The sequence below is a fragment of the Falco biarmicus genome, chromosome 10 (assembly GCF_023638135.1).
Source record: "Falco biarmicus isolate bFalBia1 chromosome 10, bFalBia1.pri, whole genome shotgun sequence".
Taxonomy (NCBI): domain Eukaryota; kingdom Metazoa; phylum Chordata; class Aves; order Falconiformes; family Falconidae; genus Falco; species Falco biarmicus.
This window is the reverse complement of record NC_079297.1, coordinates 11723695-11737383: the sequence shown is the minus strand read 5'-3', so window position 1 is coordinate 11737383 and position 13689 is coordinate 11723695. Positions and strand designations below refer to the sequence as shown.

The 13689-nt window shown below is 43.0% G+C and overlaps 1 protein-coding gene across 2 annotated transcripts in view; it reads right to left on the bottom strand.

Moving 5' to 3' along the window:
* The window catches only part of PHACTR3 (phosphatase and actin regulator 3), a 114104-nt gene extending 110065 nt beyond the window's left edge, over positions 1-4039 (bottom strand). Inside the window, exon 1 of one of the 2 annotated variants that reach the window (XM_056354865.1) lies at positions 3324-4039. In XM_056354865.1, coding sequence (XP_056210840.1) covers positions 3324-3432 — 109 coding nt within the window. In that variant the 5' untranslated portion in view covers positions 3433-4039. The remainder of the gene's footprint in view (positions 1-3323) is intronic. The other variant, XM_056354866.1, reaches the window with a different exon arrangement.
* Positions 4040-13689: the final 9650 nt, after the last annotated feature.

Below are 13689 nucleotides of genomic sequence, written 5' to 3'. Positions count from 1 at the left end.
TGTGAAGGATCTAAATCAGTGAACCGGTATCTCTGTTTTAGAATAAATAGCTATTAACTGCCTCTAGTGTAGTTTACTGAACACCTTGTTTATCTTACTATAGGAACTTTTAATAAGCTCATAGTGGCATGTGTTGATTTTTTAAGTTTTTTGCATGTGATAAAATTCACTGTAGTTGAAAGATTACATCTGTTATAGTAAATCAACGTTGTAAAATAGGTTTTCATTTCTACAGTGAATGCTTTATGAAAAAAAGCACACTAGATAGGAAGCCCCGATTGTTCAGGGTTTGGAGTAATTGCACTTCTGCTGGCACCAGTCAGGATTGCGAGTGTCCAGAACTTCTCAAAAACAAACATCTAAGGTTATCTGAACCAGTTAGTTATTCCATGCTCTTGTTGAAAGAAGATAAGAGTTCTTTTTTTAAAAAACAAACAAACAAACCAAACCCAAAAACAAACAACAAAACCACAAACAAAAATACTCAAAAATCTGAGCTTTGTTCTCATATGGGAAACTCCTTTTGGGATTTGACATCAAGCAAATAGTTCATTTAAAAAACTGCAAATGAAAGCCATAGGAAGGTGAACTAACACTTGCTATCTGCAGTCTGTTCATCCTGAGTTCCTTGAATCTGATGTTTACATTACTCAGTATCAGCAAAAAAGAGATCATATGTCCAGTGACAGAAGATTCTGAACTTACGCAAGCCAGCCAGCAAGTCTTGTAATCATGCTGTGTACAGTCAATACTACTGTTAAGCTGGCATTTCAACAGAGAAGGGAAAATGCAGCATCGCATCAGGGAATCGTCTTGGGTAAATACATGAAAAGCTGTATGCTGCCACCTCTACATTCTCAGCTATGTCACTGAAATTTCCTGTATAAAGCTGGGCTAAAAAAAAAATAATACTGTAATTGTATAGGTCAGGAACAGGAATATAAATGATGTCTTTAAACAAACACACATGAACCCCATAAAATTCTTTAGAGTATATGCTGGCTTCATCTATTACCACATTTTCTACCTCTGTACACTTCCCTAAAGTAGACATAACCAAATGAATTGGTGCAGAATAATCCTTCACCACATCATATTCAAGAAAATGTTGCAAAACAAGAGTGCATCTCCAGTGGGAATATTGTACCATTCAAATGCCATACAGGAATGTTTTTGTAGTGATCCTTCAGTTATATCCATTTTTTTTTATTGGCTTATTTGTCTGTGTAATTTAAATGCATGACTTAAATGTTAATTAAAAGTAATTTAGTTTATAAATTATCAAAGAATCCTATATGTTCAAGCTTACTTCTCTAAATGGTTCATCTGCCAGAAGGGTTGGGATGTAAACACAAACTCTGCATGTATCATTTAGCGCCCCTAAGACTTTCTTTTCACTTAAGAGTCCGTAGATTGCTATGTTGGTGTTATGATAATTATTTTCCAGAATAATAAAATAAGTTACAATTCTGTCATATGACATACATAATTCTTACACTAGTATAAATTGTATTTCGGTTTTTTGAGTAGCCAATTGTATGAAATTGCTCATAGTAAGTGATTAATTACAACACTGCAGGGTAAAATATCATTTAAATTAAGTCATCTATGTTCATTTTTTTATCACTTTGAAGCACACAGATGTTCAATGCTATTTGAGAAAGGAATTTAAAACCTGAAAAGCCTACCAAATGTGCTAACTCTACTAGTAACTATTTATACCTACCTGGACAAAAAACATATGTACTTATCACCTTTTGTTTCTCTCCACATAGTGTATGTATAAGTCAATACCACAAAAGACATCTTTCCTTGCGTATTAGTATAGCTTCTGCCATGCAATGGGACACTGTCTTATCTGATGAAGTCTGTATTAGGGGGAAAAAATGCTACTTAGTATTGATAGTTCTTTCTTCTTACAAAAAGCATAATAATGTTTCTATCTTTGTCTATTTGTCAGACATGTTGTGTACTTTCTTTGTTGTATGTTTCACAAAGGCCAAAACAATTAATTAGCAGAAAATAATATAGCGGAATTAAAACTGAGATTGCATATGCCTTCCTTTCATTAGTTCTGCTTCCAGAAATCAAATGGCAGAAACATACATTCCTCTTTCAGTCAAGATTGCCCCTTTGGGAGTGAGTCGAGCAGTTCATGTTAGAAGAGTCCTTTGTTCCCTTCACTTAGGATATCGGAACAGTTGGGCATCAGAGATAAATCATCTACTGTTTGCCTTAATTTAATTTGTAATTCACTCCAGAGCGAGGTGCTTCAGAATTGCTTGATAAGGCAAAATAAATAGAACTTAAAATAGTTACAAATATTAATATCCTCATTGACTCAGAAGGAAGCAGTATAGCAGGTGTATGAAAAGAGCCTGGAATATTTTATTTACTCAATAATCTGAGAAAGGCTGGAACTAAAGTTCAATCCAAAATTGCATTCAGGGTCTGTCTCCTCCAGGCTGATCCCAAAACGCAAACCCATTTCTAGGTTTAGAATTCAGTGTAATGGGCAGTGATGCTCAACACCCCATTCATTGTCTTACGCTGCTTTGATTACTCCTTTTCTCATAAAGAAACCTTCCAGTTCTTATATGACCACCTATTCACATAAACTGAGAGTAAACTGGCTCTCAGCCTTTGCTTCTAGCTTGTTGTTGCTCCTTTCCGTGCAATCACATCACATCAAAGTGATGTATTTTTTTTTCTAAAGGGGTTTTATCATTGCTTAGATTCTGACAATCTGAAATTACTGAGTCACCACCAACAGACATTTGGAGTTATTCCTGAAAGTGAAGTTAAGCTGAAAACACCATTAACCATTGTTAAAGGGAAAAAAAATAATCTAATCACAATATTCTATTTGTATACGAGCGATTGGGCTGTGTCCCCCAGCACCGCCCTCTGTGCCTACACTTCCTAAGACTGTGCTTCTCCCTGTGAAGTGAAAATTACCTTCTGGTGGGGAGAAAGCGTTTAATTATGACTCTGCTTCCCCCCGTCTCCATGGTGACCCCCTGCAAACAGCCGGCTTTATTAGCCCTTATTTCCCCCCACCCCACCAAAGTACCAAAGGAGCCGAGCGAGCGCCTGGGGCAGCGCGCCCCGCTGCCAGGCCGGAGCGCGGCGGAGCCCCCCGCCCGCCGGGGAGCCGCGGGGACACCGCGCTGCCAGCCGGTGCGGGGCTCCGCCGCCGCATCACTTCAGCACTTGCACAAAACACGGTCCCCGCTGCCTGCCCGCGGCCAGGCGTGCTACAGCCCCGCGGAGCGCCCGCCCCCCACCGCGGCTAGCGCTGCCGGAGAGCGCGGGGCCGTTACCTGGGTGCTCCCCGGCGCCGGGGCCCGCGGGGTCGGTGAGGATGCTGGGGTCACTCTGCGACCTGCCTCGCGGGAGAAAGCAGCCGGTCCCTTCTTCCGATGCAGCCATGAGGTGGAGGGCGGGAAGCTCAGAGGCGGGGGGAGGAGGAGGCGCTCATGGAGCCGGAGGCGGCCGGGGGACAATGGGGACGGGGGTGCGGCGGCGGCGGGGCGTCAGCCGGGCAAGACCAGCCGCGGCAGCATCTTCCCCGGCGCCGTGGGCAGGCTGCGGCGGGGCGCTCCGCCGGCGCCGGGCACTCAGGGAGCAGCTTCGGGCGCCTCAGGGGGGTGGGCCATGCTGCCTGGCGGGGTGGGGAAGAGCCGGGGCGCGGGCCGCCGGCCCGGCCCCCCGCCGCCGCCCCCTCCCGGGACGCCCCCTCCCGGGACGCCCCCCCGAGCGTCGCTCCCGGAGTCGCCTCAAGCCGCCGCGCTGCTGAGCGCATCCGTTGGAAAACATTGGGATTCTCCCATGGTGCCCCGCGAGCGGCTCCGTGACGTCACGGCAGGGGGGCGGGCGCTGCACCTGCACTGCACAAAGGCGGGGGCCGCCGCAGGTGCGTGCGGCTCCGGGGTTCCGCCCCGGCCGAGAGCACGTGACCGGCGACGCGGGGAGGGGTCGCCCCGCCCACGAGGGGGCAGGACCCCCGGGCAGGACCCCCAGCGCCTGCCCCGGCTGGTCCTTCGCAGCCCTCGGGGCGCTGCGCCCTGCGGGACGAGCCAGCGCGACCCTCCGGCACGGGGGCAGCCCCCGCCGCCGCGGGGCTCGGTGTCCGTCGCCGGTCTCCGCCGGGGCTGAGGGAGGGGGCTCGGGGGTCTTCCCACGCGCGACGAGAAGCGCCGGTCCCTCGGCGGCGGGAGGCGCGGGGGTGGTGGCTGCCCGCTCCGCGCCCCGCTCCGCGCCCCGCTGGGCAGGCGCCGGCGGGCGGTGCCGCGGAGCCGGCGGGGCTGCGCCGAGCCGTGGGCTGGGCTGTGCCGAGCCGCTCTTCAGGCGGGGGCAGCGGCGGGACGCGGGAGGTGTCTCACGGTGACCCTGGGAAAGGGGGCATGTCGGCTCCCACTCTGCAGTTGGGTTTGGGAATCTGTTCACGGGGCGTGACTGCGCTCCTGGAATTTCTCCTGCGGTGAGCGGGCACTCTTCTCCGCGGGCGGCGGGCGCCAGCCGGGGGCTGCTCCGTGCGCCCGTGGCTCCAGCTGGGAGCTGCTTGGGGATTTGACCCGTAAAACCCAGGGACGCTTCTTACTCGCTGTCCTGGTAAAGTGCTATAGAACCCCCAGCAGCACGCGGGGGGGGGGCACGCAGGTTCTCCCCTTATAGTAGCGGGGTAGCGTCGGGGGCGTGCAGCGAGCGTCGCTTCTGGCTTTGTACGGAGCGTGCGCTCGGCAATGCACGTACCTGCAAGGAGCTTCCCCAGGCTGATGGGAGCAGTGGCTGTACCGAGCTCCTACCCTGAGGCAGGTAGAAGTTTGCCAAGTTTTAGGGGATGAAACTTTGTGTCAGAGAATGTTCCACCAATGCCGTCATTGGCTTGCGTATGTATTTGTTTTTACAGAAACATGTGGGAAATATTTTGCGTGTGGTATATAAAGCAGATGTGGTTGAGCCATTTCTGAAAGCAGGGGCAAACGAAGTAGTTCTGTGGTGTTGCGCCTTTGTTGTGTTTTTGGAGTTTTTAACCCAAAATTCACCACATCTGCTTAAAGAAAAAAGGGGAAATACATTTCTTAGTGTGATAGGAGTAGCAAAATTATCCAGCTGCACACGTCTCATTAGGGGTCACCTGTGGGCTATATATTCACTGTGGTTTGGTCAACTATGTGATCTGAAAAAAAAAGTCTGTGGGCCTGCATTTAATGTAGAGCATGGTAAGAAAATTTGCTTCAAAGACTCCACTTGAACAAGGCCTGAGCATGGCTGTTCCAGTGACGTCTGCCCATGGCTGGGGTAAGCTGGTGCATCTAACAATGAGGCTGAATGTTGTTACAAGAACAGAAATTGAACAAAGGGTTTGAAACAAAATATCAAAGAGTTTCTCATTCAGTGAGTGCTATCCCTTCTTACTGTGTGTAAGGTAGATCCTAAGGAAAAAGTAGCATGTGGTAGTGAAGTCTCAGCTGTATCATAATACAATGGAATAAATTAAGGTAGCGAGGGCATTCTGTAAGTTGGGGGTTTTTGAGAGTTTAATATTGCCAATTTAATACATTTTCAGTGTTTATTTTTGTGATTTCTTCTAAGCCTTGCTAGTCAGACAGCTCATCATAATTCCAAACAGCTAAATGAACCATTTTTATCAGGCTATAAAAGATTTCCAGGGAAACAAACAAATAAATCCAAAACATTTGTCTAAGAAATGCTCTAAAGAGATCAGGATATATTTTGTACTCCTTTCCCCCTCAAGCCAAACTTCTGAGTTGCCGTGACTCAACTTTAAAAGGGAGTCATGAACTCTAAAAATTACTTTTGATAGATTTTTTTTTCTGTGCATATAGATAACACCATCTGACATAAGAAATCTCCCCTTTATAGTGAAATAATAAGCCAAATCTATTTTAAGTCCTGAAAAGAGAGGAAGTACAAGTTTTAAATGTTTTTTCTCTGTATAGCTTTTAGGTCATGCTAGAAAATGCTGATAGCTTCTAGTGAATTCTGTGGAAGTCTGTACTAACTGATACACCTGCCTTCTGCAATGAAGAATGATATTGATTTCTTGTGCAAAATACGTAGTTGAAAATTTCCATATCAGATTTAAGCACTCATACAAGACTGAATGTATTAAAATATTTTCAACACAAGAAAATACCTCCAAGACAGCTGTAGTACCACACAGAAGCACACAAGATGAGACTGACATCTTTTTAACCAATTCACATGTTGGTTGCTTCAGTAGAGGACGCTTCACAGGGTTCCTTTGGATCCTAAAATACTGTCTAATAGAAATCAAACAAGGCTGGAATCTGCTTTACTGTTTTAACTTAGTTAAAACACTTCATTTTCTGTCGTTCTTGCCAAACCAAGCATCATGAGACTCAGTCTGGGAATAAATCTAGGTGCTGTGCATGCCAGCTGACAGAGCTGCCCCAGGCCACCTTGCTATTTCCAAATGAGCCGTCATTGTTTGGGGGAGGGGGTACAAGAGAAGTATTTTAAAAAAATATTGTTAATTTTTTTAAACCTATGTTGCTAAATAATGACTCTTGTGTAAAAAGTATGATTATCTGCATGTCTTTAACTTTCAAGTTTCATATATAATGATGATGTTATCTGTTTGCACTTTTCATTCCCTTGCCTTAAAGAAGGTGCTGCATTCCTTCTGGGGGCAAAGCTTTTGACAGGAATAATAAATGTCTGGCAAAGTCTTTTCTTCATGTTGAAGGACCAATGCCAAAAGGAATGGAGCATTTTCACAGAAGCTGATGGAGGCATGCACTAACCAATATATTGATTTGTAAATCTTTCAGAAACTAGAATGAAACTAAGCCTGGTTCTAGCTGTGGGTACTGAGCAGCTGAAAAATTGTCCTTAAATTCCCTTTTACTCCTTGATATAATTCTATCGAAGTCACAAACAACATGTGCAGGATCAGAATGACTATTAGTAGAAACATGATTGTCCTTTTATTATTTTTTTATTTTCTTACTATAGCAGTCTTGCGATAAACAAGTTGGCAACATTTTCCCGAAAAGTATAATGATCTGCTGTGTTTCTTTCTCTCTCACAGGATTTCTGGCCTTTGAAATTTATGATGAAAAGTTATGATGAGATTTTTCTAGCTTAGTGGCAGATATTTCTGCAATTGCCATCCATTCAGTTGCAGGAAAATACTTCTTAAAATGAAATACCCACACAAGGAACACAAAGAGAAAATAAAATTTGTTTAACTTGATGTATATTCCCACAACCAAACCAATGCATGTCCATTTGATAATGCCTTCCCTTATATTTCCCTATGAAATAAAAAAAAATTAAATGCAATTATATAAATGGTATGTGTGATTTGATGAATTTGCTTTTGGTATGATAGACAGCTGACCTCCTGTATCTTGATCTAGTTATATAAAGAGAAATTCTAACTTGTGTTAGAAAAGAATAATTCTCTGAGGAGAAAGGAAAGAGGTGAGTCATGTCAGTGCTGTTTTTCTCAAATCAGCAGAATATTAAACAACCTCATTTTCATTAATCTGAAGCCTACATGTGATCTCTGGGCGTAACTGATCTTTCCTTCTGTGCTGTTATTTAGAAAAATTAGTTCAGGATACATTTGGATTGACAGTGTCAGCCTTCATGTTAAAATTGTTTTGATGACCAATGGACAAATAGCCTTGCTCAGAGCAGTTTTCTTCAATGCAGCAGCAGAAAGCATTTTTTCTGTTGCTTGTGAGTCTTAACCTAGTTTTTTTGGATTTTATGCCAGCTTGTTGCAATTCAGTATGTTTACAGTAACAATAAATATGAGCATTCCCATGCTCAAAAGGCTTTTGTCTCTATTTACATTGTGTTCGTGGGTTTTTTCCCCTCAGATGCTCTCTTGGTAAAGAGGACATGGGGCCTATTTTGAGCCTTTATTTGTCAAGAAGATAAATGCATGTCACTGAGAAGAGATGTAAGTATTATCCAGCAGTCACAACTTTGTAAATACAAGGACTTGAAAGATGTCTTCTCCAAAGCATAATGATGCAGTTGCTACTATGGAAGGCAAACAAAAAAAAAAAAAAAAACAACAAAAAAAAAAAAAGCATCAGGGACTTGTTTATTGGTGTCTTCATGTACACATTCACATTTAAAATCTCTGATACTCAAGAGCTGTTCTAGGAATCACCCATCTGATTTTCATGTTCACTTTCTCTCACAGCTCTAGTACTCGCTTTGTCATTCTGTAAGTGAAGGAAGAGGAAAGAAAGAGGCAGGGTAAAATGTAAAGGAAGACAGCTCAGCTCTCTGCCTTCTTGACAACAGCTCTACTCACGTGTAAGTCCTTCTAGGCAGTGGTGCAGTGACAGAAGGGGAACGTCTACTCTCTTAGGTCAGTTATTCCCCATTATGCAGCTTACAATAGTAGCAGCAACATACCGGTTTGTGGGGAGGGAGGTCATATCTGTGACATGCCAGGGCCAACAGAGGGTTACAGGGATGTGACTGCTGTGTATGATAATTGCATGTAAGAAGCAGGGAAAAGGCAGCTGTGTGTGTGAGACAGTGGATGACTCCTGTGGCGCTGTCAGTGCCAGCAAGGCTAGAGGTGATGTGCCATGTAAGTATTGTTCGCGCCAATTTGAACTCTGAAGGGATGAATCCGATTTTCCTTTCCACTTTCTGTTCCCCTTAGACTTCAGTATGTCTGAGGAAAGGGGGTGCATATACAGCTTCCATAGCAGGTCCAAATCTTCTTCCTTTCTGCATTGCCTTTTGGGGAATGAACATTCTTGTATGCAGACCTTTTTCTTCTTTACAAGCACAGTGTTCTTAAGAAGGCCTGTGGCTGGAAGTTCCCTATTATTCTCACTTTCATCCTCAAAATATTCCGTGGTCTCTGATATCCAAAACTATGAAAAACTGCAGACATGGGAGGTCTGAAAGCCATATCTGGTGTAACTGAGACCCTGCAAGTTCCAGTAATTAATATGGGAAAACCCAATGAAATGTTTCTTTTTACATCTGTAACATAAGCAGAACAGGTTTTAGACTTCAGGGTAACAGAAACAGCTTAACAAAATTAGGGTGTGTTGTAAATATAAAATAACTGCAATGTAAGATCCCAGAAAAAGTTAAAGTTAGGAGGTTCCACTTTGAATCACAAGATTGTCCTCCGATATATTTAAGTGTGAGAAAATACCTGATTGTGCCTCATCTGTGTTTTAATCTGTGTCATCTGGCCTGAATCTCTAGGCCTGGAGGTGTTCTTACAGCCACGATCTTGGCTGACCCTAGAAGGAAATTTTCCACCGACTTAATTTTGCCCTCATCATTGCTTTCCCCTCAGGGTGCTTTTCTGTACATGCATAATTTCTCCCGTTAAAACAAGTTTCCCCTGCGGAAGGACCCCAGTTCCTGCTGGCCGCAGCGGGGCCACCCGTGGGCCAGGAGCCATCTCCTCAGGGCGGTGGGCACTGAGGGGGGCTCCTGCAGGGGCACGTGCCCTGTGGATGGGACTTCTTCCCAGCTTTCCCTTTAAGCTTTAACAGGCTTTAACACAACTTGCTCAGGGGCTGGTGCTTCCTACGGGATTTGCCACACATGTCGGTGGGGTGGAGGCTGAGGAAGGCTCTGCGCAGCAATCCCAGTCCAGCCCAGTCTTCAAACTCCAACAGATTTAACCAGGATTTGTCTCAACTTGGCAGGTACTTGGCCTGGAGTTTAACTTGAGCTCCATACAATCGGGATCCTCACTTCACAAAAACATTTTAGGCCTGTATAACACTGTATAAATACCATTAGTTAAAATTTGATTGTATCAGCTATTTAAAGACTTTGTTTTTCCTCCTGATTTAACAAGGGGAGGAGGGAAGTCTGCTTTCCCAACGATTTCCAAACAGCTGGAAACTGTTTTATTTTCTGTTTAGCCCTTTGCTTGCTAATGATTCATCCGTGAATATTTGATTTCTGTCTTAACTGAATTTTGTAAAAATCTAGGACTTTTCCTCTCTCTACAAACAGCCAGCCCAAGCTAGTGAGGGATCTGTAACAGTCCTGGCTCGCCCAGGTGCTCTGCAGTCCAGGCTTGGCAGTGTTAGTGAAACCAGCGTCAGGAAGCTGGTGTGGCCAGCTTAATAGTCACCTTCCTCACTTCATGTACCCACTGATGGAGAAAAATGGAAGGAATGATTTGCATCTAATTGAGACTTCATTAGGAAAACCGCTGTTCTCCATTTCATGCTTCTACAGCGGTGATCCTGAAACTGTTGTGGGCATTAATGGGCGCTGTGGCAGATCTGCAGCTGTCTGGGTGCTCTGTTGAACTTCTTTCCTCACACAGCTTGGTTGCAGTATGTTTAGAAGGTGGGGGCTTTTTCTTCACCAGTTCTCATCTTGCACACCATGCCCGAGGTTCCTGAGCCCTTCACTAGCACAACCCTTTCATTGATCAGTTATGTCTGTCAGCTTTTCTTATATGTATTATTTTCTTTTCATTATGTTTCAAAATCACTTGACTGTATTGAAGAGGTGAAAAAAATGATGGAAGCTATTCGAGTTAGTATACTAAGTGGGGGAAGTTTACAAATGGCTACAACTTAGCATCTGCTACTGATTGAGTTTTGGCTTCTAGAAACAATGACTGCTTGCCACTTGCTCATGAAAGTCTGGTTTAAGTAGTTCTGACCAAAGAACAGGAAGGCCCATGCTTGGGAAGGAATTATGGTGTGGATGGCTTCCTTCTAAGCTGCAATGTGAACCCCTATACTATTGGAGAAAGTATGAAACTGCATTTACATAGGTGCTAGATATGAACATGTACATCACTCAGGCTTATCCATAGTTGCAGTTCAGTCCTTTTTTTGTATGCAACAACAGTATAATTTTTTGCATATTTTTTCTGTCTTTTCTCTATTATGGAATAGGGAGACTCTTTAGGATGTATGGAACAATGATCATACTTGTACACATGTATTTCAAGTATTAGTAATCCCAATAACACCCCTACATTTGGTACACTGTGAATTTTTTTTATATCCGATGTTTCAGTAAGACGTGCAGTATTACTAGAATGCATACAGTACACAGATTGCTTCAGCTGCTGTGCTTTCCATACATTTCACTCATGTCATTGGGTCTCAGGTTCCATCTCTCAGAGGGTAAGTGATACAGGACTACAGTGCAAGGGAGACAAATAAAATGTGAATTTGGTAGTGATGTTTGCTTTCTCCTTGCAAGTGGTAAATTGCTTAGAAGATAAGTAGGCTTTTTGAATAACTATTTTGAGCACTTAAATTCCATTAGGAAATAAAATATATATCAAAAAGAAAAACCTTTGTTTTGCATACACTTTTCTGTTGGAAGTGCTTGTATTTTAGAAGAAACACAGCTCATTTTTTCAGAGATAAGTTCCGATAACTTGTACTCTTATCAGAGATGTCCTTTCTTTTTATTATGTGTTATATTCAGACAGCACATTCTGATTCAGATCTCATCTTGCTGTTACCAATTCTGGAATGATTTTGATGTGTAACTTTTGCAAATTAATTCAAATAGTGAAGATCATTCAGTTGTCAGTGGAACTGGAAAGGGAAAATGGGTGTTCTGTGCTAATTGGATGAGAGCTGAGGAAAAGTTGATGTAGAGTTGGAGTACAAAATTCTGATTCCAATCATGTTAGTGTAAATTTCAACGTTTACTTCAATGGCATTCTGGTATCATCTGTATATCAGTTTTATTTGTTGTTTAACTCAGGACTTTGACTGGTATTTCACACAGACCATGACCCAAGAAATTTGGCAGCTGGAGAGTGAAATACTTTGAAGGCCAGTGATACATGAAACTAGTGACAGAGCTTCCTTCAGTGGATCACAGTTTCCAGTTCTTGGGGACCTGAAATCTAGTGAAGACCATAATAATCAGGTCTCACAGAAGACACAGCCTCATATAATTGGGAGCTAACTTGGGCTTGTCTTCACGGGAGGAGACAGAGGTAGCAGATTTGATCAGCAGCTGAAGACAAAAGAATGAAAGATCAACTTGATTAGAAGTCATAATAAGCAAGGTCCAAGTTAGCAGAACAGTATCTGTTTTGAGACTGAAGTTGTGTGTTGCATGACTCCCCAGAAGCCATAGCCACCGGATCCAATTCTTATACTCAGGTGCTGCACAGTGTAACAGAAGAGTCGGAGGAGCTGCAGTGTGCAGAACTGATGCAAGAGAATTAAGCTTGCTGTTTGAGCTTCCCCAGGGAGGAACACAGCGTCACTCTATGGTACATGTTCTTCTCTGAGCACTTCTGTGGGTTACCTAGTTTTATATGTGTCTGAGATAGAGTAAAACTTTGGATGGTTCCATCCATTCTGTTTCCAGCTCACCAATTCCTGAAGCAAGACTTGAGAAGGGAAGCAGAACAGCTACAAATAAGTTCCAGGAATTTTTAGTTTAATTTTAAGGAAAACTAGGACTGAATACCATTCCTACATAGCAAAGTTAATTGCTTTCTAAGGGATGGAGGAAGGATTTAGGTAGTGGTTTGCATCCTCATTTAGGCAAAATATGGAAGTGCAGCAGGTTTATTGCTGTGGAGGTTGTGCTTCTGGTCTTTTGCAGATGTAGTAAGTCTTTTTGAGAACTCATTCTTCAGCAAAAAATTAACTTTTTTTACTTCTTAAGTATCTTTGTTTTTGACAGTTGTGTACATTGCCATGACAGCAAGCAATCTTAAAACAATCTGCCCATCTACTGTATTGCAGTTCAGTATGCTGTTTCTTAGTGATGCAGATGCCATCTTGCTGCAAATTTTGGAAGGGCAGGATTCTTAGCAATTTAAACACAGCTTACTTGATGGAGAGAGGTAGTGGTTGTTTTTCTAGGATCAATTCTAATAGTAGACTTTTAACCTGAAGAGTTAGCCCAAGGCAGAATTAGATAGATCTTCCATTCCATGACTTCAAAGCTGGAGACTATGACACTATCATAAGCAAAGCAGAACATTTAATCGTGGAAATTTCTGTACTGCAGTTCTATTGTAAAATACACTCTTTGCCAGCCTTGCTTCCAAATGGCAATAGGCTGTAATGAGGTGGATACCTTCAGATTATGCAGCTTTGATCTCATGTGTTTTGGAAACAAATCCTTTGGCATCTTTATCTAACAGGTAAAATGCAGATCTTGCCTGTCATACTCTTCCAGTGAGGTGAAAATTCACGTGGTTGTTACAAAGCCCCTTTTTAGGCCAAGTACCACATTGGAATAAAAGTGCAAGTAGGATTTTACAAATGCTATTTCTGATAAACTTATTAAAGAGCCAAATTCTGAACCAGAATTTATGGGCTTGTAAGAGTTTGTGAGTATTTTAGTATTTTAAAATTTAAAAAATTAAGAAGTAATATAGTATTTAAAAGGCAGGATTTTCTAGAACTACCACATCTGTTAAAACACAAGAATCTCAGAGTACAGTTACATGACAAGGTGGCTTCAACAGTAATTTGGTTTCAGAAGTTCTGCTTCAGCTTGCTTGTTCTGTGCATTGCAGTTTGCTGTCTCCTTCAGTTGTGCCAATATAGTTGTGGGATTTTGTTATAAACCAGATCAATGAAAAGATGAAGGTTAAAAAACAATCCCCTTTAGTGCTGCTTCTAACCCGGCTTATGTCGGTGGTCAGATTTGCTGTGTGGTCAAATGAAGAGTTACATC